At 45.3% G+C, this 27,376-nt stretch overlaps 1 protein-coding gene across 1 annotated transcript; it reads left to right on the top strand.

Moving 5' to 3' along the window:
• The first annotated feature begins 225 nt into the window (after positions 1-225).
• On the top strand, positions 226-22,367 carry LOC118221750 (neurotrypsin-like). The gene is made up of 14 exons (XM_035407114.1): positions 226-798; positions 3,710-3,752; positions 9,322-9,564; positions 10,616-10,754; positions 11,224-11,402; positions 13,163-13,310; positions 14,091-14,269; positions 14,544-14,685; positions 14,835-15,049; positions 16,035-16,176; positions 19,239-19,517; positions 19,880-20,002; positions 20,482-20,762; positions 21,915-22,367. The coding sequence occupies exons 1-14, from the start codon at positions 712-714 to the stop codon at positions 22,232-22,234; spliced, it is 2,520 nt and encodes an 839-aa protein (XP_035263005.1). The 5' UTR covers positions 226-711; the 3' UTR covers positions 22,235-22,367.
• Positions 22,368-27,376: the final 5,009 nt, after the last annotated feature.

Here is a 27,376-nt window from a genome sequence, read left to right as displayed (position 1 = left end):
CCACGAGGAAATATGGAAGTACAGGCGACAATATGGGTACTCAAACATACACTTTTTGTACAAGAAAAGCATTTAAGTATGTTTCCCTTAAAATGTCTTTAAAGAGTAGAGCTGTAGGGGGGAATTACCAGTTATTGTTAATTGCCTCTCCCAAGCGCGTAGCCCAATAATTATCGCGCAATAACCAGAGGTCCAATAAAAAAGGTTCTGCTTAAACCGCCTGGCTCATCACTCAGAGCCCATTGTGCCGCAGAGACGCCTAAACTAACGGCTGGTGCAGTGCAATTCGATTGGTGTTTTCTCCGCGAGCGTTCTGCTCTAATATGTGTGCCATCAAGCTGCAAAAACGGCGACGCGTGGACATTATGAAGGGGCGTGTTATTTCTGTGACACATCTCCACCAATAAGCCCTTCACTTGTATGCGTTTTGCTAAGGAGGAATGCATGCTGGACAGAGGCTGTAATATCACAGAGGATTTTTACATATTAGCCAACTGCTAAGGGAAATAAGAGGACGCAACCGTATCATTTTTTGTTCGCACCCGCCCTGAAAACTGTAAGGCAACTAGAGATCGGGCGCTGCCGTTGGTAGGCTACCCACCGCTTATACCTGATCACCAGCGCTGCCCGCGCGCAGATCCCTTTAGCTGAGTTTGGAAAGCGATGGGTGAAGTCTGCTTGCTCCACTGCTGGAAACCCAGGCAATGACAAATGCTGTACAACAGGATGGATTTACCAACGAAAGAAATAGTGGCGTTTATTATTGCATGCTGCTGTTGGTTACATGCTCACGCAGAGGTATGTTTTCGCAGTGTATTTTCTTTGTCATTAATCTGATGCTTGAGGTTAAGTGTAGCCTATTGGTTTTTCGCCTGATAAAATGTACATTGTTTATTTGCATGGTAGGGTTTGAGATAATCCTTTCAAATGAAAGATTTCCAACAATCGCTAATTAATTGAAATACAGCTTTTGACCTGCACGTTTTCTTATAAGCCGCAAACATAACCTGCCAATTCAGCGAGGGGAGCATTTAAGACAAAACCTAATTCGTTCTGCTGCATAATTTTTTACCAACGTGGTACTATCGTTTTATCTGTGCACACACGCGCAGAAACGCAGGCTCAAAACCAGAAGGGCAAAACTGGTTCACACACCTCGCTAGGGAATAAGCGCTTTGGCATGACACCTTAATAGACGAACATGGCCACAGTGATTGCTCTGATCACACGACCTTAGTCACGTTCAATTAAGATAATTGAAAACATATATTATGCTTATTTTTTTGTAAGTGCATCGGCTACGTTGGGAATTTGCCTGCTATGGTAAAAAGAGAACAATGCATTGTGCAGGCGGGGAGGGAAAAAACCCACCCCAAATTGTCTGTCTCCAGTGGTTGTACCTTTGATAGACGGGAAGATGGAGGTAAATGTGGGGGTAATTCTGTATTTATTTATATATCCCCCTGTGTCTTCCATGTGGTATTTTATAGGGTATAGAGCCTAATTGTGAACACGACTGTTTTAGAAGTACCTGGATACAGTATAATTAGTCTATTAAGAGGGAAGCTTGCAATCATTCGCTGGCATAGGCTCATAAAACAGACTCGTTGTGTGTATTATCTTATTTTTTTATTATTTGTATATTTGTGGGTTATTACATTGGGGGATTAAAATCGTTCCATGATGAATTGACATAAATGCAGAAAATGTACATCGGTAGGGGCCACGACAGGGTTCACAACATCATCCGTTCCACAGAATGAAACAATAAGGTTCTGACTACACTTGATTTGCCTCGCCATGCCTTACCACTGTCGACCATATTCCCTGCTTGTGAACATCTGTGAAGGCGGCGACACTCCTGGAAGGAATTAATAAGACGCACGCGCCACTGTCACTTATGGTGAATCTCTGTTTGCGATCGCGCTGCTCCTCATACCGCTCCAATCCGTATATGCAGATAAAAAGGAAGCTTCATTTCCTGGTACGGTAGTAACAGCATGTGGTGGGGCTGTTTTTCACAACAAGTCGCGTTGGATTGAAGATTGCAGGGATCCATGCTTCATGCCTGCACGAATGTATCTTATCAATGAAAACATGACAACTATTATTGGGGGGAACATGTTATTATTCAGGACTTTTGAATAACTACATTGCGCATAATGCAGCTGGCATGCATGTTATTGTTTGTAAATGACAATATACATACCTAGTGATCTACTAGATATCATGTATGGGTCCTTTTATTTCAATGGATCACAGTTTTTCATGTTTTTCTTTATTTTACTGTAGTTTTGTGAGTGTTGCCTGTTTCATCCTGACTGTGGGTTATGGAGAAGTTTTGCTCACAAGATAGATTAAGAGGAAAACAAATTATTTTACTGAGGTAGTAGCCACACAACAGTGTAATATCATTACATTACATTACAGGCATTTAGCAGACGCTCTTATCCAGAGCGACTTACACACCTTTTACATAGCATTTTTACATTGTATCCATTTTTATACAGCTAGATATATACTGAAGCAATTTCGGTTAGGTACCTTGCTCAAGGGTACAACGGCAATGTCCTACCCGGGAATCGAACCTGCGACCTTTCGGTTACCAGCCCAGTTCCGTCCTCAATATCATCCTCAATGAGCTCCATGTAGGTGGAGTAGGCCTACAAACTAAAGGTGCATTTCTTTCATAAAAATGCATCTGATTATTTTGGGGTATTGCCAGCGTGTGCTCGGTTATAATTCAGTTGCGGTTTCCAGACGACGCGATCTTGGCGATGTTTTGAGTCTCTGGCGGTAAGGGCCGTGCAGTTTTCCACGTGGTAACAAACGGTGCTTTAGTTCCCCTTCGAGATGTCAGGTTCCCGTTCCACCAGGTTCCAGGTGCCAGCTGGTGCACTGGAGCGAGATTGACGGTCAAAGCATTTCCGCCCTGCCATCCTGGGTTTCAAACCGACACCAATTCCGGATCTCATAAATGGGGTCTCTCCTTTAACCTCGTTATCTACGTGTAATGGAATTAGCCTCGTGATGTCCTAAGTGTCCTGAGCGTAATTCACATCATATTAATTAATGAACTCTGTGACATTTCCCCCCGGCGTCATCTTGGCAGCTGTGTGGCCTGCCACCTGCCCCCCTCAGTGGCAACTGAAACCATTACCTTGATCGAGAAACTCTACGGTAGTCTGCTGTCGGGGTAATATGCGCCAGGGTTTTGATTGTTCTGGATATGATGGAGATGTCGTGCATAGAAGTGATTATATTATATATCCCGTAGGAAATGAAAACGTATATGGGCAGCCCCCCCCCAACACACACACACAAACACACACACTGCAAATTTCAGAAAGTTCTTGATCATGATCATGTTCATGAAAAATAGCTGGAATGATCATTAAGTGCTCTTGTTAAGGCAATAAGTAACAATGTCAACTAAATTGCACGGATGCAAGTTGTACATTGAATTATTCTACAATGTTTGCTGAAAGATCTATTGATCCAAAATGAAATGAGAAGGAGTGCAGGACATTACATACTGCAACATTACATACTGGAAGTTTAACGGTGTAGTGCACAGAAGAATAGGCCAGATAGCATGAAACACACATGGAAATGAAACGGTAAAAATGGAGTGAAAGACATGGACATCATTTGAGGCCAGTGGGCTGCATGTGTCTGACATTTGGTGTTTATTACTTTGTCTCCTCAGGTCATCGCTGATGACAGCTACTTAAACACAGTGCAAAATGCAGGTAAGTCTGACCCTGCTGCTACCACACCACCCACCCATACACACAGACCCACCCCCTCTCTCTCTCTATCTCTCTCTCTCTCTCTCTCACTCTCTCTCTCTCTCTCTCTCTCTCTCTCTCTCTCTCTCTCTCTCTCTCTCTCTCACTCTCTCTCTCTCTCTCTCTCTCTGATTACTACAGTCTAATGATATTACATCTGTAAATCATTCTGTGTACTTGGTGTGGGACAGATGGATTGTGGGCTTGGAGGTAGCTGATGTGGGCGGGGGTTCTTCACTACCCCAGACAATTTCATTTCTCTTTTCAAATAAATTAAATAAATTAAAGATGATTACTGTAATGGCCCTGAGTCTTTCAGATGTCAAAGGTGGGGGTCCAGGTGTGGTGGTGTCCATTTTGGGTAATGGGGGCGTATTATTTATTTGTTTATACATCACATCCAGCTAGCAAAATAACATAATAAAAATAGGTTGTGAAAACTGTTGGAACTGTTCTTGTGATTTGTGTCAGGTCATCAGTATGTCTTTGAAGTGTTTTCCTGCAGAAGAAAGTGCCAGTCTGGTCTCTATTTAAACCGTGTTTACAATGTAACTCCGAAGTGTTGGTTTGGGGTTGCAAAAAATAAACTTTGTAGAAGTGTTGCTGCAATACTGGTATTAACCACAGCAGTACACAATCTCACTTTGCGGTAACATTTTGTGCTAGCGGGGAACTTAGGACACACTTGTTTTTGATTTCAGAGATATTACATCTCTGGAAAAAAAATGAAGTTTCAGCACACCTACTGTATTGCTGGCACAAAATCCAGTTTACCAGCATCTCTGACTCCCAAACATAGAAGCTGTGATCTTCAAGCCTTCAGTATCACCACAGGTCATATATCTCTGCTTAGTCCTCACGGCTAAGATGGGAGGAAGAGGAGGGGTGGATGACAGAAAGAAAAATGAAAAATTGATTAAATGATTAAAGCCTACATGGCTTTTCCGTTGCATGGAGACTAAATTCTCAGTATGATGCCCTGCCCGCCCCAGACCTGAGGTTTAGCAGTCACGCTCTGGCAAGACTGTGGACAATCATATTCCTCAGTGTGTCCTTCCTTGTATGCAAATGAACCTGGTCTGTGAGGAGACCGTTTCAAATGTGATATTTCTGACAGAATGAGAACCCACCCCCCAACTCTGCACCACATAGCAAACCCCCCCTCACCACCACCACCTGAATCACCCGGCCATAAAGATTGGCACATCTTCATTGACACTGTAGATTTATTTTGGGTAATTTGTGTTTGCTCTCTGACAGCATGGAAACCAAGCTCATCCCAGGCTGAGGCGGGAAGGGGGGTGCGGTGGGGAGGTTGGGGACGGGGTGGGGGAGGGTTTCAGCGTTCAGCATTTAAAGCTGCGACTGGTCGGTCAGTGAAGTCTTCACTGAAGTTGATTTCATGTGGGCTGTGTATGGCTTTGATTGCCACTGCTGGAAGAGAGAGAGAGAGAGAGAGAGAGAGAGAGAGAAAGAGAGTGAGAGAGATAGAAAGAGAGAGAGAGAGAGAGAGAGAGAGAGAGAGCACAGTAGGCACTGATGCCACCCCACACAGCAAACGTCCTCTGCCAGCACCACGGGGCAGGGCACTCCGTGCATTTATTTAGCGTGTGAACCATATCAAATATTCATTGTGTTGGGAACATCAGGCGGGGAAAATGGATTATGGGAACAGAAGGGAGGATGCTCCTGAGCACTGCTTCTGCATTAGAGGGAAATACACACTGGGGTGGCTGGGAGCTGGCAGCCAACAGCTGGGGATGTGATGCCACAACCTCTGCCAAGTACTCTTTGTGTAGTGCAGGCCTATTCACAGCTTCTATTATTGTTTGAGAATGCAAGTACAATACAACTGTAAAAATATCTGGAAGTGTGAGTGGAGGAAGGCATGCTCAAGAGTTCTGCCTTTTCTGTTTCCTTCATAATTTGAGAGTGTGGAAGTACACAGACCACAGAAAATGAAAATATCCCGAAGTTTCAATGCCGTTGTATGTGAAATGAAGTATGTTTAAAGACAGGCTTATGTATTCATAGAAAAGTGATATGTGTCTTTTAATATGATAATAAAACATCAGAAATATATTACAAATGTAGAGCTTTCCATATTCAGGATTTTTAGCGATGGCAGGTATTTTGTCTACACTGAATATTAGAAGAATATTTATCAAAGTACAAGATAGCACTTTCAAAATGTTCCCATCTGCACAGAATTGGCAGGATTCCAATCGTGTTGGGAGACGACAAAAAATCTGGCTCTTAAATCTGTATCCTTATATGTATATTCTCAAGGAGAGTGGGTAGACAAACGGATGAAAAAAACCTTATATACCTTATATATTGATTTATACATACACCATAGAAATATGGTTACTGTTAGCTTTTGTACTATTGTTTGGAAGCACAGATTGTTTACTGCCATACCAAAAAAAAGCAGTTTTGAATCATTTGAAAACCTATTTAAATAAAATTGAATCGATTTGCAACAGTGCGCCCCTTCCTTTCAAGTTCATTCCTTTTTGTGGTTTTATTAGCTTGTCAAAGATAAGCTAATAATAATAAGCTCTTGTGGACAAACAGAAAAACAAGCGCAAATCCACAATAGCTGCGACTGCACGCGCGCATGCATCCATGCGTGCATGCATCCACGCCGCACACACCCTCACACAAACATGTGACGTCTTCTTTGGCTCATGACCAACCTTTCCACAAAATCTTGTGCAAATCTGTGAATCCATTCGGGAGTTATGCATCTTTTTGTGGTAGGCCACGCCCCCTCTTGGTCAATTGGCCTTGAAAGTTACTCAGCTCTACCTTCGGTCATGACCAATGTCCACTCCAAATTTCTGCCTCCTGGGGCGAAAACTGTGGCCGCTAAGGGGTGGGACACTTTTTGTGGACCGACCGACCAACCGACTGACTGACAGACAGAGCTATAGAGCTGTGGTTGCAGCTGAAAATGTTGCTGTAAATAAACTCTAATAATACATTAGCGCTTTTTGTGAGAAAATTCCCAAACTCTCAGTGTTATACATAAATAAAAGAACAGTTTCTTCAAGTGCTTCAAGTAAATAAAATGATACTGTGATTTAAAAATCAGAATAATATGAAATAATTTAAAACGTCTTCAACAGCAACAAATGAAATGGTACTGCATTTTTATAAAGGCAGTCAGATGAGAGAGCTCATAGTATTTAAACAAAGGTGACAGACTCTATTGTGTCCGTTGCTCCGTGTTCGTCTTTGTACGTGTGTATACCTCTTTTTATCCTATTCTCTCTTTATCTCACTCTTCGGAATACTACCTCTACACTCTCTTCATGAAATCACTGTAAAAACTGCATTAGCGTTTTCAGTCCCTGTGGCAGAAGGTGCCATTGTCCATTATGGCAAGCTCTAACATGGCTCCCCTTTTGGATTTTCAGTGTGCTTCAGCCAGCCTTGCCTGAATTTTTCTTGCACGCCTTCCTTTAATGCAATTAAGCGGACAAAGCAGAAAGTTTCCCCTGGGTTCTGTCAAACGGAGACCAGATAATCACCCAATGGGATGGGTTTTTAATTCTTTAAATACTGCAGTTGGCTGTAGCTATTGCGTAGAGCTGATTTAGCATAGAAAGCTTTGTGTCCGTGAGCGTGTGTGTATGGGTGTGTGTGTGTGTGTGTGTGTGCGTGTGTCTGTGTGTGTCTAAAAGGGGGTTTGTTTTTGCGCGCATATGCATGTGTGTGTTTGTGTGCATTTGTGTGTGTGTGTGTGAGAGAGAGGGAGAGAGACAGAAAGAGAGATAGAGAGAGGGAGAGGGAGAGGGAGAGAGCACATGTATGATATCTGGAGATTTTTGCCTGTCTTTTACCAGTGAGGCTCAGCCTGGTAGGTCAGAAAAAAAAAAGCATTGAACTAGAGCATTCTGCTCTATATGCATCCGGACGTGGTGTGTGAGCCATGGTCAGGCTCGGCATCAGCTGAGTCCTTGTTCAGTTTGCATTCTGCACGACACTTACCTTCCTTTTATACTTGACAGAAAAAATGGAAAGGAGAGGTGGCGTCGCAGAAACTCACTGAAAATCGCAAACGACAGATTCTGTGAAATTTGGATGAACAAACAAATAGCTGGAGGCCAGAGAGCGAGGGAGGAGCGAGGAGAGATGGAAAGCACAAGGCAGTCAGGTCTGAAAGATGGTCCTGTGGGTGGTATCGAGGGATCCGAGGGCTGGATTCGTCAGTTGAACCTGGTGCAAAGACAGAAAGTGGGTCAGGCCAGTGAAGACTGGCTGAGGTACAGAAACTGTGAGGATTTTGGCTGCGGCTGACTGGGGAACAGCTGGCTCAGGGGCCCGGTGCTCAGAGAGTCAGCTGTGAGCTGAGGATCCACGCTGGTTCAATCCCAGGGTGAGCTACAGCAAAGACCTTTTTTAGAGAAAGAGGCCTGCAGCCTCTCTGCTTGCCATTTCGGCCTTACAGGAGGTGGATTATGGGTAATGGCCTCGCTGTAGACCGATGTCCTGACCAAGGGATGTGCTTGTACATCAAGGCGCTTCAGGCACAGAAACGAGGATTTGACGATGGCTCCTCAGTGATTTAGGACCCTTGGTTCTGCTTTCCTCTAAATCCTGCCTCCGTCTGCGTCCCCCATTATTGGACAGACGCTTGCCTGGGGAGGGGGGGGAATTCGCAGGTTTGTGGGGAATATCACAGCATGTGTGCCTTTGTGAGATAAAACTGCACCCTCTGTTCACAAAACACTAATGCCATTTCTTCCAGTGAAAGAGACTGGAAATGTCTCCTTTTTTGCCCCCTTCTAGTAATTGTCATTTAAAATTTGAAATACGTTGTGTTGCTAGACGCTGTGTTCATGATCTAAGATGTGTGAGGAAAGAAAGCTGTTTTTTAAGGACTTAGTGTTTAAAGTGTCTGTCAATTCTGCTTTTTGTGAAAATACTGTATTACGTATGCGTTATACAGTGGGATTTGCAATAGGAAATCCATGAATATTGCGATATGCTAACAGTTACTTTAATTGTGTGTGCATGCGTGCATGTGTGTGTGTGTGTATGTGTGTGTGCATATGTGTGTGTGTGTACATGCTTGTGTGCATGCCTGTGTGTGTGTGTACATGCGTGCGTGCATGCCCGTGTGTGTGTGTGCGTATGTGTGTGTGTGTACATGCTTGTGTGCATGCCTGTGTGTGTGTGTGTACATGCGTGCGTGCATGCCTGTGTGTGTGTGTGTGTGTGTGTGTGTGCGTATGTGTGTGTGTGTATATGTTTGTGTGCATGCCTGTGTATGTGTGTGCATGCCTGTGTGTGTGTGTGTGTACATGCGTGCGTGCATGCCTGTGTGTGTGTGTGTGTGTGTCCACGCGTGCGTGTGTGTGCGTATGTGTGTGTGTGTGTATATGCTTGTGTGCATGCCTGTGTGTGTGTGTGTGTGTGTGTGTGTGTGTGTGTGTGTACATGCGTGCGTGCATGCCTGTGTGTGTGTGTGTGTGTGTGTGTGTGTGTCCACGCGTGCGTGTGTGGGCGTACGTGTATCTAGCTCCTCTCTCCTGCTCGGAGGGCTTCACTGAGCTGGGCTACTACAACGGCACCGTGTCCCAGACTGACTCAGGCTCGCCCTGTCTGAAGTGGACCGAGTTCCCCGACTACGTCCAGCAGTACCCGGGCCGGGGGCTGGGGGAGCACAGCTACTGCCGAAACCCGGACCGCGAGTCCAACCCCTGGTGCTTCTTCCGCCAGAGCTCCGGGGCCATCGGCTGGGCCTACTGCGACTGCCACCAGGGTGAGGCCCTGTGTCTGTCTGTTACCCTGTCTCATCTGTCTGCTGATTTATGGGTCTAATAACAGAAAAGGGAGAAAAAACTGGGTGCTCTCTTAAAAAAATTTAGTCGAGAATTGAAATGGGCGCTCTCGTAACTGGGGGAACAAAACAGTAGTGAATCAAAACTGAGATGGCGTTCCAGGCACTCCAAAAGTAGAAAGGGAAGGGAAAGGGTTCATTTAAAAGTCTTTATTATAATGGCTATAACATTTTAAAAATCATTTCAAGTCTGTCTGTCTGCCTGCCTGTGTGTCTGTCTACCTGCTTGTCAGTGTATATTTTCACCTGTCTGTGGATCAGGCTGTTTCTGTATGTCCGCCTATCTCTTTGTCTATCAAGTATCTGTGTGTCTGTCTAGTCACCTGTTTGTCTGTCTGTTAGACTCTCTGGCTGCCTGTTTCGCCGTCTGTCTGGTTTTTTCCTTTGGCCGTTTGCCCGCGAGGCAGTTTGTCTGGCTCAGTTTCCATATCCGTCGATCTGTTGGCCAAATTATTTCTTTAAGTCAAGTTTCTCTGTGTGGGCATTTTAGGGTCAGTGATCTCTGTAATTCCATCTGTCCTCCGAGGCCATTAACCAGCCCACTCTTGTACTGGAGACAGTATTCAGGGACCGGGCCATGTCTGTGCAGGCTCATTTCTCATTATTATCTGTCTGGTTTTAATAAGTTCTCCAAATCTTGGCCCTGCTTCAGGCACCATGTTTCCTAGTTTGCAGAATACAGCTTTTTGGCTGTGTGTAGGATCACACCTTTTTGAGCTGTGCAAAATTTTAATTTTCTTGGCATTCTGTAAAAATACTGCGTAATCATTGTCTTTGGGTTCACAGCCAGAGAATATGAAATGAATATTAGTCTATGACAATGAATAAAAAAGTCCTTAAGGCTAAATAACAGAGACTGCAGCTAAGATGAATTATGAAACAGGCTAATAAATTATGCAGACTTCCATTGCTTAATGTCTCCTGATGTACTGTATGTGATACCTGGTGTTTTTCTTGTGTGGTGCCTGTTCAGGTGTTGCCAGGCTGGTAGGTGGCCCCTCCTCCACGAGCGGACGCCTGGAAGTGTACCTGAATGGCCAGTGGGGGGCGGTGTGTGACACTCACTGGACGGACCGCGATGCCAGTGTGATCTGCAGGCAGCTGGGACTCGGGTACGAGAGCCTGCTTTTTTGGTTTGCTTTCTGCCATCTTTCATGCAGACAAGGAGGCAGTTGCCTGACCGTGACACTTAACCACTCTGACACTGCTAATTTAACCACACTGGTCCTGGTCCTTAATCTCACTAGCCCGGCTACATAACCAAACTCACCCTGCTCCTTAGCCGTAGTGACTCTGATCCCTAACCATACTAACTAGGGTCCTGTACAGTTACAGTTTATTTAGGTGCACACTCTGCACAAGCACTGATTCATCTTATCTTGAAGCATCAAGTTGCAGTAATAGTTTAGGAGAGAGAGTTAGTCATAGTGACTCTGATCTCTAACCACATAGCTTATCTTGATACATCAAGTTGCAGAAATAGGTTGAGTGAGAGAGAGAGAGAGAGAGAGAAAGAGAGAGAGAGACTCAGTATGGTGCGTGGGCAGACTGAAAGCGCAAACTTCTCTCCATCTCCGACAGCGAGATCGGCACGGCGCTCCAGAACTCCCACTTTGGGGCAGGCTCCGGAATCTTCCACTACGAGCGCCTGGGCTGCCGCGGCAACGAGGCCTCCACCCTGCAGTGCCAGAGCAGGAAGTTCGTCACCAGCGACTGTAACCACGGGAACGAGGCCGGGGTCGCGTGCGCGCCGCCGGAAGGTACAGGAGAGCGAGGGGGGGGGGGGGCAGCGGTAACGGTGAGCCGGGGACACGGCGGCCGCGGGCCGCGGTCCAGCTGACTGCAGCAGAAAGCCGGGCTCCGCGCTAACGGTGTCCTTGCGTGTCACCGCGTCTCCCGCCGCGTCCTCTCCGCCTCCGCGCCAGCGCTTTCGGGCGACCCCTCCGGGCTTGCAGCGAGAACCTCGCTCGCGCGCGCCGTGGAGGAAGCAGAAATCCGGAGAACTGAGGACAGCCTGATTCATACCTCGCCGCATGGCACTTTCGACGAGCGCCGTGTGACAAAAACGAAGGCGTCGCCCCGCGTTCGTCATTTATATATTTCGGTTAAGGCCTGCGGGGAGGGCCCTGTCGTCTCCATGGTAACGACACCAAACTCCACACATTCGTTTGCGCGGCAAAGCGCAAGTGAATCTCCGACAAAATTCCAGAGGTGCGTGACATCAGGAAGTGTTGCACGACGCTTTTTTCAGTTGACAATGCGTCTTTTTTTTTTGCTGCACGACGCTTGTGGAAAGCACGCATGGGCTCTGGAGCGCTCGTGAGAGGGGAGGCGGGGGGGACTCTCGTCCCGCTGGAAGCCCCGTATATTTAGCGCGGCGGTGAATAATTTAGCGCGGGACACTACGGTGGGAGAGAGGGAGCTCTCGGAGCCCGGAGGCCCCGGCAGGGAGGTTCCCGCCAGGCTGCCCGCACGCGACTCCCGCCGGTCAACCGTCAGCTTCTGACGGGATCAGTCAGCCGCGGTTCGGCTGATCCGTGCGCCCTCTTGCTCCTCTGCTCCTCCGTTTCTCTCTCGCCGCCGAGACCACTGGGTCAGTTCCGATATCGCCGACCCGTTTTTATTCTGCGACACGAGAGTAGCTATGGAAACAGGGGTCGGTTAGTTAACTAGTTCCCTCCCGCCGCAGCTCAGCTTGCGTGTGGTGAGCGTTCTGATGCAAAATGGCCGCTGTGTCACCCAGGTACTTGACATTTGACATTGACCTTTTGGCTCACCAGCCACCACAGCTAGTGGTTTTCAAAAGTCACCAGCATTTTCAATTTTGCTCAGTGTGACACAGCACTTATTCAGATGGTGATGTTCCCCCTTTTACTGTAAAGCCCTTGGAGATCCAGAGATGAAAGGCAGAATATAAATACAAGCTGTTATTATTATTATTATTATTATTATTATGCTTTATTGTACTTTCCTCTTGATTTTCTATATTCCCTGTATTTTTTGCACTCGAGCTGTGCTTTTTGGTGTGTTGAAGCAGTAGAGATGTAAGCCATCTTTCAGTGGGGAACCCACATCTGCAGACTGCATCTCGGCCTGTTCCCCATCTGCTCCTCTCCTAGGGTAGCTTTACTGTATCTTTACCCAGCTTTAGCTTTCTGTATTTGTATGGTACACCCTATATCTTATTATACGGCACAATGCCATGCAAGTGCAAATACAATAAATTAATATTTGTTGCGTCTGTAAGATGGATGGTCTCTGTGTGTGTACGGCTGTCTCCACTGAAAAAATTTTTTGGTCTAGGGGCTCACTCCTATTGCTTATTTTATCCGTCCTTGTCTCCTCGGTCCTTGTGTGACCCATAAATCGATCGAGGTCCACCATCTTCAAAGCTAGGAAAGGACTCAAGGAAAGGAAGTGAGGCGGTAAAAAAAATAAGCGATTTGAGTGCACCGTACGACTAGGCTCAATCCCTGTCTGGGAAAGCAACCCTTAATGTTTAATTGACGTGTGCGCTCAGGGAACGACGCCCCCTTGAGGTTGGTGGACGGCGCGGAGGAGTTCGAGGGCAGGGTGGAGGTGTTCCACAGCGGCCGGTGGGGCACCATCTGCGACGACCAGTGGGACGACGTGGACGCCGAGGTGGTGTGCCGGCAGCTGGGGTTCGGGTGAGCGCTGCGTCCGCCCCGCGTGGCGAGCGTGCGGGGGAGGAGCCGTTCGTAAACGCGGTGCTAATGGGGCTATGTGCTCCAAGCGGGATCTGATGACATTTACACTGCCTCTGTGAGAGAGTGCTTTCCACAAGCGCTCGGGATGAAAGGGGGGAGATGAATGATTGATGATCAATGGTATTTTTTTTCATTCGGGTCCATTAGGGGAGGGGAAAGGGAACTACATGTTCCACAACTCTGAGGAGTTAGTTATATAATGAAGTGGTTCAAGACCTGGGTTTGAAACAGAGTGCTTTCAGGTTAAAATCTCAGAGGTGATGGTGTTGTACAGTATCCTTGAAAAGTGTGTTTCATCTGAATTGCTTCCATGCAGTGTTTTTGTGCAGAAATATAAAGTATGTGTGCATATGTACACAGCAGAGTTGTGCTGCGTGTACTTTAGGACACAGGGAGGCAGTGTTTGTTGGTGCAAAAAGATGCTGTATAGTAGATAAACCACTCTGATACTCACTCTTCATGATGGTTTATTTATCAGTCCTACATATGCAATCTCTAGGAATAATGGTACTTGTGTATTTCTGGCATGTGTGTATATGCACGTGTGTATGTGGCATATGTGTGGGCTCTGTGAATGTATGTGTGATTGTGTGTGTGTGCACATGTGTGTGAATGGGGTCTGTGAATATGTGTGTGTGTATGCGTGTGCATGTGTGTATGTGTCTGTACACATGTCTGTGAATGGGGTATGTGAATATGTGTGCGCGTGTGTCTGCTCAGGGGCGTGCCGAAGGCTTGGTCGTGGGCACACTTTGGGCAGGGGACTGGGCCCATCCTGCTGGACGCAGTGCAGTGCACGGGGAACGAGCTCTCCCTGGAGGAGTGTCCCCACGGAGGCTGGGAGCAGCACAACTGTGACCACATGGAGGACGCGGGCGTGTCCTGCAGCCCCTACACCGGTGAGCTCTGGCCCCTCCCCCTCCACCCGCTCTCCCCACCTACTCCTGTCTCTGAGTGTCTAGCATGTCACTATTGTGTCTACTGTTTCTTTATCCTTTCCATGTCCTTTTACCCCTGTTTAATTTATTGTATGTGCGTGCGTGCGTGTGTGCGTGCGTGCGTGCGTGCGTGCGTGCGTGCGTGCGTGCGTGCGCGTGCGTGCGTGCGTGCGTGTGTGTGTGTGTGCGTGTGTGTGTGTGTGCACGTGTGTGTGTGTGTGTGTGTGTGTTTCAGACGGGGTGGTGAGGCTGGTCGGGGCTGATATTCCCTGGGAGGGGCGTCTGGAAGTGTTCCATAATGGCGACTGGGGGACCGTGTGCAGCAATGGCTGGACGGAGCTCCATGCACGTGTGGTGTGTCGTCAGCTGGGGTTCAGGTGAGACACTGGCGGCCTTTCACCTTTAACCTTTCACCTCTCACCCCTCACCTCTGTGCCATGTGCCCTGCCCTACAGTGGGAAGTGGGAAACGCTGAGCTAGCCACTTAGCGTCGCACGCTTCTGTAATGTCTCTACCTGGCCCGTAGGGGGCGAGCGGAGGTGGCGGTGGACGGGGCCTTCGGCGAGGGCAGCGGGCTGATCCTGCTGGACGGCGTGCGCTGCTCGGGCTCGGAGCGCTCGCTGCTGGACTGCGGGCACGGCGAGTGGGGGCGCCACGGGTGCAGCCACCGCCAGGACGTGGCCGTGCGCTGCGAGAGACACGTGGAGACCAACCAGGTCCCGGGACCCCCGCCCGTCACAGGTGCCGACGCCCGTGCTCTCAGACCCGCCCACACGCTGTGCTGACGCCCGTGCGGTGCTATGATGTGTGCACAGTCTGTGAGTTGTGTGTTCACGTGTGCTGTATTTGAACACGTGAGAAATGTGTCATTATGTGCACTGTTTGTGGATATACAGTGCAGTCTGTAAGTGTTTACACAGTGACACAACTTTTCTTGTTTTGGCTCTGTACTCCAGCACATTGGATTTGAAATTAAACAATATTAATATGTGCTAAAAGTGCTGGCAGCTTTAATTTAAGGGTATTTATATCCATATCCGGTGATCCACACTGTATAAGAATTACAGCCATTTTTATGCATAGCCCATCAATTTTAGGGGCTGTAATTCCTACAGGGATCACCCAATATGGATGTAAATACGCTCAAATTAAAGCTAACAGTCTAAACTTTGGCCTAATAGTCATTGTTTTATTTCAAATGTGGGGACTATGTATAAAAGGTTCTGTACTTCCTACATGCTGAAACCAAAATGTATGAAAATACCCTTCAATAGCAGCTGCGAATCTGCTCTTCAACCGCATGCAAACTGTTTGATTACAAATCAAAAATTGTGGAATACAGAACTAAATAAAGAAAATATATGTATTTTTCCAAAACATTATGTAAGTACTAGTGTGTGTTCTACGTGTGAATGTGCATTGAGACCTTGTGAATTACATGTGCTGTATGTGGACGTGCAGTAAATTCATACATACACTCTCAGAAAAAAAAGGTACCATTCAGTACCTAGAAAGGTACAATCGCTTGTCACTAGTACCTTTAGAGGCACAGTTTTGTACTTGTACAGAATTTGTACCCTTGTGTACCTTTTTTTCTGAGAGTGTATGCTACATTGCTACATACACATAAATATGCCCTACAGGAGGATTATGTGTGCCGTATGTTTGCTCTAATACGTCAGCATACAGTGCAGTTCTGCGTGTTCTTACCTGGTCCGGTCTCCAGGCATGCTGGTGCGCCTGGCGGGGGGCCAGAGCAGGAAGGAGGGGCGAGTGGAGGTGCTGATGAACGGGCAGTGGGGCAGCGTCTGTGACGACGGCTGGAACGACCTCAACGCCGCCGTGGTCTGCAGGCAGCTGGGATTCAGGTCTGTGATGCGCAGCAGTGATCTGTGAATGAGGCGTCATTTTCGGTTCAATTAAAGCAGTGGTAATCAGCCCTGTCCCTGGATGATCTGCCGTCCTGTATGTTTTAATTTCAACCCTAATTTGATACGTCTGACTCTACTAATTAGCAGCTCAACAGGATCTTTAGCTGTTGAATGACGTGTGCTTTGTTAGGTTTGGAATGAAAACCAACAGGACAGTAGATCTCCAGGTACGGAGTTGGTTACCACTGAATTAAAGAACACAATAGCCAATGGCCTGAATGTTGCCATGAAACCCATAAGCCATTTTCTGATAGCTTCTTGCAATCGACGTGCGAGGGTTTCCAAACTTGCCTTCATAGTGCCTGTAGTGCGCCAGGTCAAAGCTGGAGGGCTATGTAAGCTGTGACGCTGTGAGTACAGCATCCGTATTTGCTGTTGTTGGTGTTCCCATTGGCCAGTTTGAAGGGCAAGAAGGCAAATTCCACAATGGCACAACACATTGACTGCGTCGAAATCCACCCTCATACACTTCACTTGCAAACTTCACTTGGGAGGCTGTGACACACATACCAATAAAACCGGAGAATGCTCTTCCATTTAGCAAGTGGGCGCATATGGCTTATGTAGGAACTGGAGAGGGTAGGAAGGGCCAGGTGGTGAAGCCTAAGAAGTATATGAAGAAATAGCCTCTACTGTGCATGGGCAAAAGAGCTTGCTGGTGATTGAAAAACCAATGAAAACCAATGTGATTTAACAACCAAAGAAAATCTGATGGGTCATTTTTCTGTGATCATAAATTTCATTATGTGTCGCAGTTTGTAAAAGAAATGCTTGTCGGTCCAGAAGTCTTGGGGAAATATTTATTAAAATGTACATTTTTTATTACATATTACACTTTTCACAATACGCTTTTCATATGAAACATAACAATCATTAATTGAGTTTCAGAATATAATCAAAGAAGTTTTATTTTGCCTTCTAAAGTGTGATATTCCCCATTCACCTTAACAGGAGCTCCAACGTTTTGCACTCACCATGATTTCACAAGCTTAGATTAGCTAAAGGCGTGCTTTCCTGTCTGTTTAAATATGTATGTCTATGAGTGGGACATTTGACCTAAGACACACTTCACCCCACCTATACTCAGTAGTTTCCCTTGGGAGGGAACCTTTCTGCTGCATAAAGCTTTAGTCAGTCGCATACTGTGGGATGAAAAAAAAACCTTTAAAAGGATGATATAGCCTACATACTCTCAACCTCTTTCCATTTACATTTCTTGATTAGGCTGTTAATCAAGCAATTAACTGAATAGCAATATCCATAAATAAAAAAACAAAAAGCGACGTTTGTGTGCTAGCCTTTTTCTTTGTGTCATAAAATTGTGTAGCATTTAAATATATGTAGTGATGGCCGGTGCGCTGGAAAAAGGGGGCGTAAACCATTTTTTTAAAATCCGAACCGTAGGCTACTCTCAGTTTCTATTTATTTAACAATGAATTAACTGAATAATCAAGACCAATAGGCCTATTTAGCCTGTAATGATTAAGAAATGATAATGATAACTACAATGTGAGATTGTTTAACAAGGACGGCAATAATCTGAATAATTACTGCTGCAAAAAAATCACAGTGCTTTGCCTGAATTGTATCTCATGTTGTAGTATTTTCTTCTCATCGCATTAAAGAATGTAAAGAATTTTAGGAAGGCGTGTGATTTCGTCAATATGATGTAACTTCTCGTTAAGTGTCTCCAACATGCAACACATAATTCAGACTGGATAAACAATTTTTTACGAAAATCTGTGCAGTTCATTGAGCATTTAAGCTGCAGAATCATTGCGTGACGTTTTTTATCGTCATAAATGTGGATATAGGAAAACCTGCTGCACAGGTTTTTGATGCAATGAACAATAATGCTTTCTCAAAATAATCTAAACCTGGTAATCTAAACCTACTGGTCTTGGTCAGGCTAATTGAGTGAATCAGTTGTTTGATTCATTGTTAATCATTGTATGGGGAGACAGGTTCAGAGTAATCATCTGTATTGTATGAGATACAAAATAACAAACAACTGGAGTAATTTACACTTATACACTATCTTTTAATTTATAAAACTATGTTGAAGTGATTATCGCTGAACAGGAAGTCTGCTGTGAATTGTGGGCAATATAAGCCTGCCTAGTCTGCTCTGGTGCTGACTTGTTCTCCTCAGCAAAGCTGAGGGTGGAGGGGCTTTGTCATGAACTCCTCTTGACTTTATAACCGATTGGACTCACTCCTAAAATGGCGACCAAGGGTATATCCGGGTCTCAAAATAGATTCCTTGAGTGAAGTTTGAAAATGAAGTTTACAAGGGGGGAACAAAAGCTGGATTGGGACTGCCATTAACTTCCTAATATCTGAGTAAAAATCTAGTGTGTGAGTGTGTGCGTGTCTGTGTGTGGACATGTATTACTATCTTTGAGAGAACCAAATGTCCCCACAAGGATAGAAAGATTATGAAAATTACGCAAGGTGGGGACCTTTTGCTGGTCCTCACAAGTTCAAGAGGTTGTTTTAGGGTTAGGACTCAGGGTCAGGGTTACAATTAGGTTAAGGTTAGGGTTAAGGTTAGGCATTTAGTGGTTGGGGTTAGGGTTAGGGTTAGAGGTTACTGAATGAATGTAGTCAATGGGAAGTCCTCACAAGTATAGCAATACATTCTTGTGTGTGTGTGTGTGTGTGTGTGTGTGTGTGTGTGAAACAGCTGCAGTAGACCCAGATGGAGTACTGTGCACCTGGGAACCACTAGGAGTGGCAGGTGTGAAAAGTGTTTTAGAAATTAAAGGTGTTGTTATTAACTTCTGAGTTGAGGGGCAGACAGGCAACAGTCAATGGGAACCACAAAAACAATTGACCACCACAAACACTGACTTGACCTGTCCTTCTGTCCTTCTCTCCCTCTCTCTTTCCGTCCCTCTGCCCTCCCCCCACCTCTCTATCCGTCTCTCTTTCTGTCCCTCTGCCCTCCCCCCCCCCACCTCTCTATCTGTCTCTCTTCCGGGGGTGCGGTACACCAGCGGGGTCTCCAAGGCTCGCACGATGGCGTACTTCGGCGAGGGCCGCGGGCCCATCCACCTGGACAACGTGCGGTGCACGGGGAAGGAGGCGTCCCTGGGGGAGTGTCCCGCCCAGGGGCAGGACGCCCACGACTGCCGGCACGGCGAGGACGCGGGGGTCACCTGCGACCACGCCCCGGGCTCAGCGGGGGATGGCGGTGCCGGCGTGCGGTCCTGCGGCCTGCGACCCAGCACGCTGCACCACATGAAGAACTCTGCCGGGAAGGACAAGCCATCCAGGTGAACCCCGGCCTTCACTGCTGCGGACCACGCTGTCATTTGCATGTACGCATGCACACACACATACACACACACACACACACACACACACACACACACACACAAACACATTTACACATACACAATAAGAGAAAACTGTCTTTTTTAATTTTGTATTTTACACTATGTACTTCTTATGTACTTGTATACTTCATTTCTTTCTCTCTATCTATATCACACTCTCGTATGGTACATCCATTGTAACGTGTGTTTTTTTCTCGGTCATCATTTCTATCATACTTTATAGAACCACGTGGCTTGTGGATGACTTTCTGACGATGTGTCCATTTGTATTCGCTTCCTGTTCGTCTGTTTCCTCTCAGGGGTGAGTGGCCGTGGCAGGCCTCTCTCTGGCTGAAACCTCACTCTAAAGGGAACCATCCTCTCTGTAGTGCCACACTGATCAACCCCTGTTGGGCCCTCACTGCTGCTCACTGCTTCAATAGGTGAGGGAGACATCTGGTGGTCAGGAGTAGAGTGCATCTGAGTACTTTTCCTGGAAATCATATGGCAAATACAGTACACTTTCTTAGGCTGACCAGATGTCCTCTTTTTCCTGGAAATTTGTTCTTCTTGGAAAAATATCCATCCAGACTGGGTAGGTAAATTCCGACAAATGTCTGGTTTGGTTTTGCTTGTTCAATAGACTGTGCAGTATATGTTCATAACACTTGCCAGCCCCTGTCCTTTTGTTTTTAAATCTAATGTATGGTGACCATAATTGTATTATTGTTTGTATAGTTGGCAATTGGACCTTTCCTTATCCCCGCTATCCTTTTTTATCCCAATTTGTCATAGTGTTCTGTCCCCGTCTTATTATATGATTCGATGGTTTGAGATCCCTGTTCCTCTCTCACTCTCTCTCTATGTCATTCTCACTCTCTCTCTCTCTCTCTCTCTCTCTCTCTCTCTCTCTCTCTCTCAGGTTCGGCAGAGACCCCTCGCGCTACGTGCTACGGCTCGGTGACTACCACGTCTCGGAGCGGGACGGGCCCGAGCGCAGCCTGTCGCCCGAGCGCATCGTGGTCCACAGGAAGTACGAGATCCAGGGCTGGGAGCACGACGTCGCCCTGATGAGGCTGCGCGGGGAGGAGGGGAGCTGCGTGACCTTCGACCCCCACACCAACGCCGCCTGCATGCCCGGCGTGGGCAGCACATGGGGAAAAAAGCCAGCCACCTGCCTCATCATGGGCTGGGGCCTCACAGGTGAGCCAATCACATTACAGTACATTCATTTAGCAGGCACTGTCATACAGATAGACTTACTGTAGCAACGTAAGTGCAACCACTTATATGAGCAACAGTGCTAGTCCAGGCTAATTACACTCCCAGGGTAACAGGTGGGCAACATCCATAAAGGACTAAATGTAAGCTAACCGATGCCAACCTAGAACCAAAGAACCATATGGTTGTGTGTGTATTTAGCAGTTAGCATCCGTATGAAACCACGAAACATGTTATACAAAGTAAATCCAAGATCATTTTTTGAATTCCAAGACGCGGCATAAAGAAGCAATTAAAACATAGTGTTGGATGTGGGAGGGGTTACTGATGTTACGTTCGGCCAGACGGCCTTGTCCTCAAGTTTCCCCCCCCTCCCCTCGGTGCCGATGCAACTCCTTCCCCCACCGTACTGCGGTCGAGAGTCTCTGGCTTCCAGACAGCCTGGAAAAAGAGCGGAAGACGTGACAAAGGTCACGCTGCGAAGGAGAAGGCGCGGTGTCGGTTTCAGCTTGTCACAGGAGGGACGCGAGAGCGTTGTGTCAGCTTGTTTGCGTTTGAAAAGTAGAACGTCGTGTCCCTTGAGGAAGCAGACCGTGACTAACATTTGAAGCTGGAGTCTTTCACCTTTTCAGATATGTTTGGTGATTACTTCACTGCCTCCACTGTTTGCGTTCGGTGTCTGATTATGCGAATGGATTCCATGTTATTGTATGAAATGACTACCTGAAAAGGTCAGCTCCACGCCACCTCTCTCTCACTTTCTTCATCTTCGCTCTCAAATTTGTCCCTGTATCTCGCTTCCATTCTCTTCAGGGTTCCCGCACGTCCTGGAGAACCTGGAAAACCTGGCATTTTTTGATGGAAATTTTTTTTTAAAAATAGCCTAAATGTCCTGGAAAACAATTAGTTGTCCTGGAAAATATTTTAGTGTAATGTTATAGGACAAAACCACAGGTCTGCAATTAAAATCTCATGTGTTCAATGTTTAAGATGTTAAAGCATGTTTAGGTTGCGAGGTTACGCTGTGATCTGTTACTTGACTGAATATTTAATTATCAGGGGCTACAAAGAATAACAAACAACATTTCAAAATCACAAAAAAGAACAAAGTGTTTCTCTTTCCGTCTCTCTCAGACTCAGAGCGCTCGCACACCCTTTCGCCGGCCTGGGTACCCCTGCTGCCCTCCATGGCGTGCAAGAAGCGCTACGGCGAGCGTTTCACCAGCCACATGCTGTGTGCGGGCGACCCCGCGGGCCGGCGGCGCACGGGCAGCTGCCACGGCGACAGCGCGGGCCCCCTGCTGTGCCAGGGCGAGGACGGGCGCTGGAACCTGGTCGGGGTCACCTCCAGGGGTCAGAGCTGCAGCGACCCCACCCTCCCCGGGGTGTACACCCGCACCGGCAGGTTCCTGCACTGGATCGAGCACGCGGTGCGCGGCCCTGCCGAGATCTGACGCGCCATTGGTCGAGGCTGGGTCATGTGACTCCTGCAGTAGAGGAGGGGGTTATGGGGGTTGTGGTGCAGTCCTGGGATCAGGCTCATGCTCTGCACCAAAACGCGACAGGATAAAGGCTTTTTTAGATTTACTTCCTACCACAGTTTCACTTTCCTTTTTAAATATTTTTTGATTGTATTTATCTAATTTGCCTTCTTTAATACATAATGTCGGTACAGTCTTGAGAAATTTTTTTACGTGGCACTTAGATGCGATTCTCTTGCTTTACACTGGAAATCCATCCTGCTCCAAGGTGAAGACGGGAATGTTCTGTCATTTTCTGAAGCGTTGTTTTGGTGCAATCATGAGACCAGACCCAGTAATACTGTGAATGGCTGTACCGGCCATCGCAAACCGCTTCTGCCAGCCAATCAGCATTTCCCGAGGGATGAGGTCTGCTCGTGTTGTGCAAGTTTTTTTTCTGTCATGCGAACATTCTCCTTGTGTTCATGTCACAGAGCTCTCAGTTTTAACAAAAGGTGTGCTGTCCTTAGCACGCGGTGGCTTTGACATTTGCAGGATCTGTGCTCATTGTATCACGGGGATTGTTCTGGGGGGGAGGTGCTGTGTGTAGACATTTAGAAGGCACAGTACCTTTATTTTTTCAGTTGTCCGTCAGATGTGCTTCTGGAAATAATTGAAACCAGAACCAGCATTGGAAGTTGCTCAGACCAGACCTGGGTATCTTTTGCAGTGAGAACTCAGGAACTTGGTCCAGGGGTTGAAGAAAGAACGCAGTTTTTTTTCCCAGGCTGGTCTGTTACGCATTCCACTATTCTACCTAAGCCCTCTGGTGGCACTTAGCTGGCTGTTTGTGCATGTGTCGGTCATGTTCTTCCGTTGATTTTCCCAGTGTTTGCTTGCTTTTCTATACACACATATGAAGATGCACATATACCAGTGTGTCAGAAGTCCTCCTTGGAAGAATTCTGTTTTTCTGACAAGTTTCATTACAGCAGAATTGTTTCCCAGTGCCATGATATCGTCATGGAAAATAATTTTAGCCATAGGGGGCCTTGAACTAGACTGCGCTGTTGCAAAGGCACTCCCCCCCCCCCCCCCCCCCCCCCTTTGAGAACAGCAGATCTAATGTGTGATTCTTGCTAACATACTTCCATAAGCAAGGAACCCGCCTACGCTTATTTAACTTAGCATTTTATTGTCCAATGAGCATTCGCTATCCTGGTGTGAACATGTAAATTTTCATTACGTTTTACTTTCGGAAACAAGCTCGTCAACTTTCCCTGACTGAGGACCTGGCCGATAGTCGCCCGGTTTGCTGAAAACTCTGTCTGCTGTATGTGAATGCAGAGTCAACGTTCAACCTTCTGAGCCACATTTCTCTTGTCTGCTACTTTCTGCATTAACTGCCACCATAGCTTCTGTATGCCTGTGGTTCAAGCTCCTGATTTCCTGATGTGGATTCCATTTTGTTGGGTGAAGTTGATTTGTTGGCCACAGTTAATGCTGGCACGGTGTCTGGTCTTTTGGGGAAAAGAATTTGCAAACAACGGAGAAGGAGCCAGAAGCGATTTTTGCGAAGCTGGCCACCTGTAGCTCTCTTCTCTAAAATGACTGCAGAAAGGCCCTCCTTATAATGGCTTGCTGTTTAAAAAGCCTGAATGGCCAGTTGAAGCTCCGCCCATTGATGACATCAACAAATGATGATTTCACTCCTTCTTTTATTGATTTTAGGGAAATGGGTGCAAAAGCCAGATTGTCATTGAGCATGTAATCCTGGTCTAAAAGCTGTAATGTAGATATAATTTACCAATTGACTAGTTAAGATCTCAGAGCAAGAGAAGATCGAATTGAGAGTCTATTTCTTCTTGTTCATAGCATTTTTTATCTCTGAAGTCTGTGTACTAGCTATTATCTTTAAAGTGCTTTAGAAGGAGCTCCAAGTGACTAGAGGTTTTGGGGTCTCCATGCCTGTACGATGTTGTTTTAACAGTAGGGTCATTGTGACTGCGTCACCATCAACCGTGTAAATATTGAATTGGTTTGAACAATGCGTTTATTGTGTAGATTAAAAAAGGGTTGAGAGCAACTGTACTCATTTTCAAAAACATGTCATGTGCAGCCAATAACAACAAACACTGCCTATGTTTTTATTTCAGTTATTTCATATTTTAAAAATACATTTGCATGGTTTTCATTCAATTTTGGTGGATATTAACCTTGCGTACAGTAGTGGTTGCACTGTTGTTTTGACTGTTGGTAGGCCAAACCGACCTTGTACAAGGGGTGGTCAATCAAACAGTGTAAGAAATTTGCTTGTGGACAAAAGGATATATTTCTAAATGTGGTGTGTGTATACCTGTTAGTTTTCTTGTACCAAACATACTAGTTTGACTGCATTAGGCAAGCATTTTGAAATGTTTCTAGAGTCTTCAAATCTATAGATCCTTTTCCCTACTGGACCCTTTCCTTGTGCCCTATTGTACATAGATGAACTGCTATATGTGTATTGTCCAGCAGGTGGCAATATTGGATTTTTGAGATAAACATGTAGACCTTGTGTACCCCCTTGATTTCCCTGGAATGTAATGAGAAAATTATTATTTCTTTTTTCAGATCCACTCTAAATATCACCACTGTGCTAAGCCAATACATATACTGGACAGGTAGTCCTACAGTAACAGGGATGCAAAATAATGTTTTCAGAATGCCCTATCTGTTTTGAGAGAGCCACACGAGATGCCACCATCACAAATGAAAAGTTATGATGTTAACCTGAAGTATTTTTATACATTATTTACATGTTTTTTGACACACTTCTGCCACCTTCTCTCATTATTCTCTGAATAGGAATATGCGTCAAGTGTTTTGTGAAGTACTCAACAGTATGTCAGTGCATATGGGGGGTGGGGTACAGGGGGGTGGCAGATTCTCGGGGGGGGGATTTTTAATTACTACCTACTTAATTATGTGAAAGTCTTTGCGAATACTGGCTTATTTCTGGTTTCACTGGCTGTGTACAAGGCTGTCAATGTTTCCATGTGAGAAAGATGCCAAATAAAGTAGCTAGTTCTGCTTGTACTCTTGCTGTCTGAAGTTAATCGCCATATTTTAAAAATTTATTTAAAAACATTTTTTCCAGTTTCAAAATCTACATAAAACCATGTCAGATTTTCGGTTAGGACTGACTGAATGGTCCATCCGCCCCTTTTGTAAAGACCAGCAAAACACCCTATTTAGACTTGGAAACTGACCGATGATTGAAGTCAATGGAGAGAACAATCAGTTCACAGTGAAAGGAGTAAAGGTAAGAACATATTCTAGTAATACAGGAATATACACTGTAAAATCCCATTATAAAAATGTGTAAATGTACTGCCAATTTGTTACCTGGTTATTTTCCATTATTTTACAGTAAGTCCTTTAAAAATTATACATTTCCATGAAATTGTAGTGTTCTCTAACATTTTAGAAATTGTCTTCCAGAACAGAAATTTACACATACGGTTCCAATAAGAGTTAATTAACTTTAACATACAGAGATTGTTGTAGGTTAATTTCCAGTTATTTAGAAGTTTAATTTAAATGAACCTATTACAAACTCATTCAAGACCACTCAAAGAAGCTTTGGATTTGCAAAAAATATATCAGTGTTTTTCTTTTGAGACTTATTGTACCTGTAAAACAGGATAAATGTCCAAAAGCCATTTTTGAAGCACACACTAAAAAAAAGTTCTCAAATAATGAATACTCAATATTTTAAGGCAGTTTGCTCCACTAAATTTTTTAGTTTAGTGCTTAACTTTGATTTTTAAATTTTGAGTTCAAGTTATGTCAACAAACATTCATAAATTGCATTTAAATTTCTACTTAACAAACTTTTTCTAATGAAGAAATCTTAAAATCTTAAATTTCTGAACAAAACAACTAATGCATTTTTGTTCGCATAATGAGTTCTAAGTTAAGCTCAATACTCAAACAATTTTGTGAAGTGACTTCTTTTGAAATTTTGAGTATTTTAACTTTTTTTTACAGTTCATAAACTGGCTTGCGAGAAACAGGAGTGAGAAGTTTATATCAATTTTAACCGTACTAGCTGATTACCTTTTCAAAGACATTACTACACGTCAGGAGTTACCTCCCACAATCCTACATGAACCGGGACAAGTCACATTTAATCTATTTATAATGGACGTTTCCGTGATTTTACATGCAAAAAAAAAAAAAAAAGAAATATGTAAAAATTAAATTACCAAAAATAACTATTTATTAGGAAACCAGCCTTGTAACTGCAATATCAGGTTTGATTTCAGGGCACTGCAAGTGGTGCCTGTGTGCAAAATTACTCACCTAAACCTTATTACCTTAGTAAGTATAAAGCTGTATAGATTGATTGCCTGTACATTGTAAGCTGTGTCAGTTGCTGTAGATTAAAAGAGTGCTGAAATGAGCTATGTCAATAATATCGTGTGTCTTTGTCAAATCCTGTTTAACACTCCAGATCCCTGTATTTAGATGACATGTATTGCAATACTGTATCTACTTCTGTTTAACACCATAATCAGCTCTTGAAAAGCTATATAAAAGACCAACAAGTTGGTTTTAGTCTGGCTTGTCAAACCGATGTCAAGTGAATGGGCGGTTCTTATCACACACTCTTCGGTTCTCTCGGAGTCATATTTGAACTTCGATAATGTAAAACAACGTAACGGGTCCAACAGAACACACACGCTTATTACCAACACCCACGCTTGCAGAACCCTGGGACCCCTCTTAACGACTTGCTCAGACTGATGGCGCAACACACGCCTAATGTGATGTTACCCAATACATTCTGCAGCTTTTCAGTGAAACGATCAGGTTACCATCCACAGAAAGACAGAGCTGTCTGTACAAGCTATCTGGCACCAGTAACAGAGACAAACAGAAACATGGAGGAATGCAAGCTGGCATAAAAGAAGGTGAGGCAATGCTTTAAAGTCAGCTTCAAGCAGGCAGCCTCCCATTTATTTTTGGGGTATGCACGTGGTGCGCAGCAAGTTCATTGCCCTAACCACTAAACCACATGCTGCCCTAATTAGGATACATCCAAACGTTCTCTATTAAAAAACAGAATCCCAATCCAAGCAGTAGGTTGTG

The sequence above is a fragment of the Anguilla anguilla genome, chromosome 2 (assembly GCF_013347855.1).
Source record: "Anguilla anguilla isolate fAngAng1 chromosome 2, fAngAng1.pri, whole genome shotgun sequence".
NCBI classification, from domain to species: domain Eukaryota; kingdom Metazoa; phylum Chordata; class Actinopteri; order Anguilliformes; family Anguillidae; genus Anguilla; species Anguilla anguilla.
The sequence above is the reverse complement of the archived record's forward strand: the minus strand, read 5'-3'. Positions and strand labels throughout refer to the sequence as shown.

What these genes read in the sequence shown, in the direction of transcription:
- LOC118221750 (XM_035407114.1), top strand. Translation starts at nt 712, where the DNA reads ATGCTGTACAACAGGATGGATTTACCAACGAAAGAAATAGTGGCGTTT. An exon ending in GGGACCCCCGCCCGTCACAG is followed by an intron (nt 15,050 to 16,034) that starts GTGCCGACGCCC and finishes TCCGGTCTCCAG; the next exon opens with GCATGCTGGTGCGCCTGGCG. An exon ending in CATGGGCTGGGGCCTCACAG is followed by an intron (nt 20,763 to 21,914) that starts GTGAGCCAATCA and finishes CGTCTCTCTCAG; the next exon opens with ACTCAGAGCGCTCGCACACC.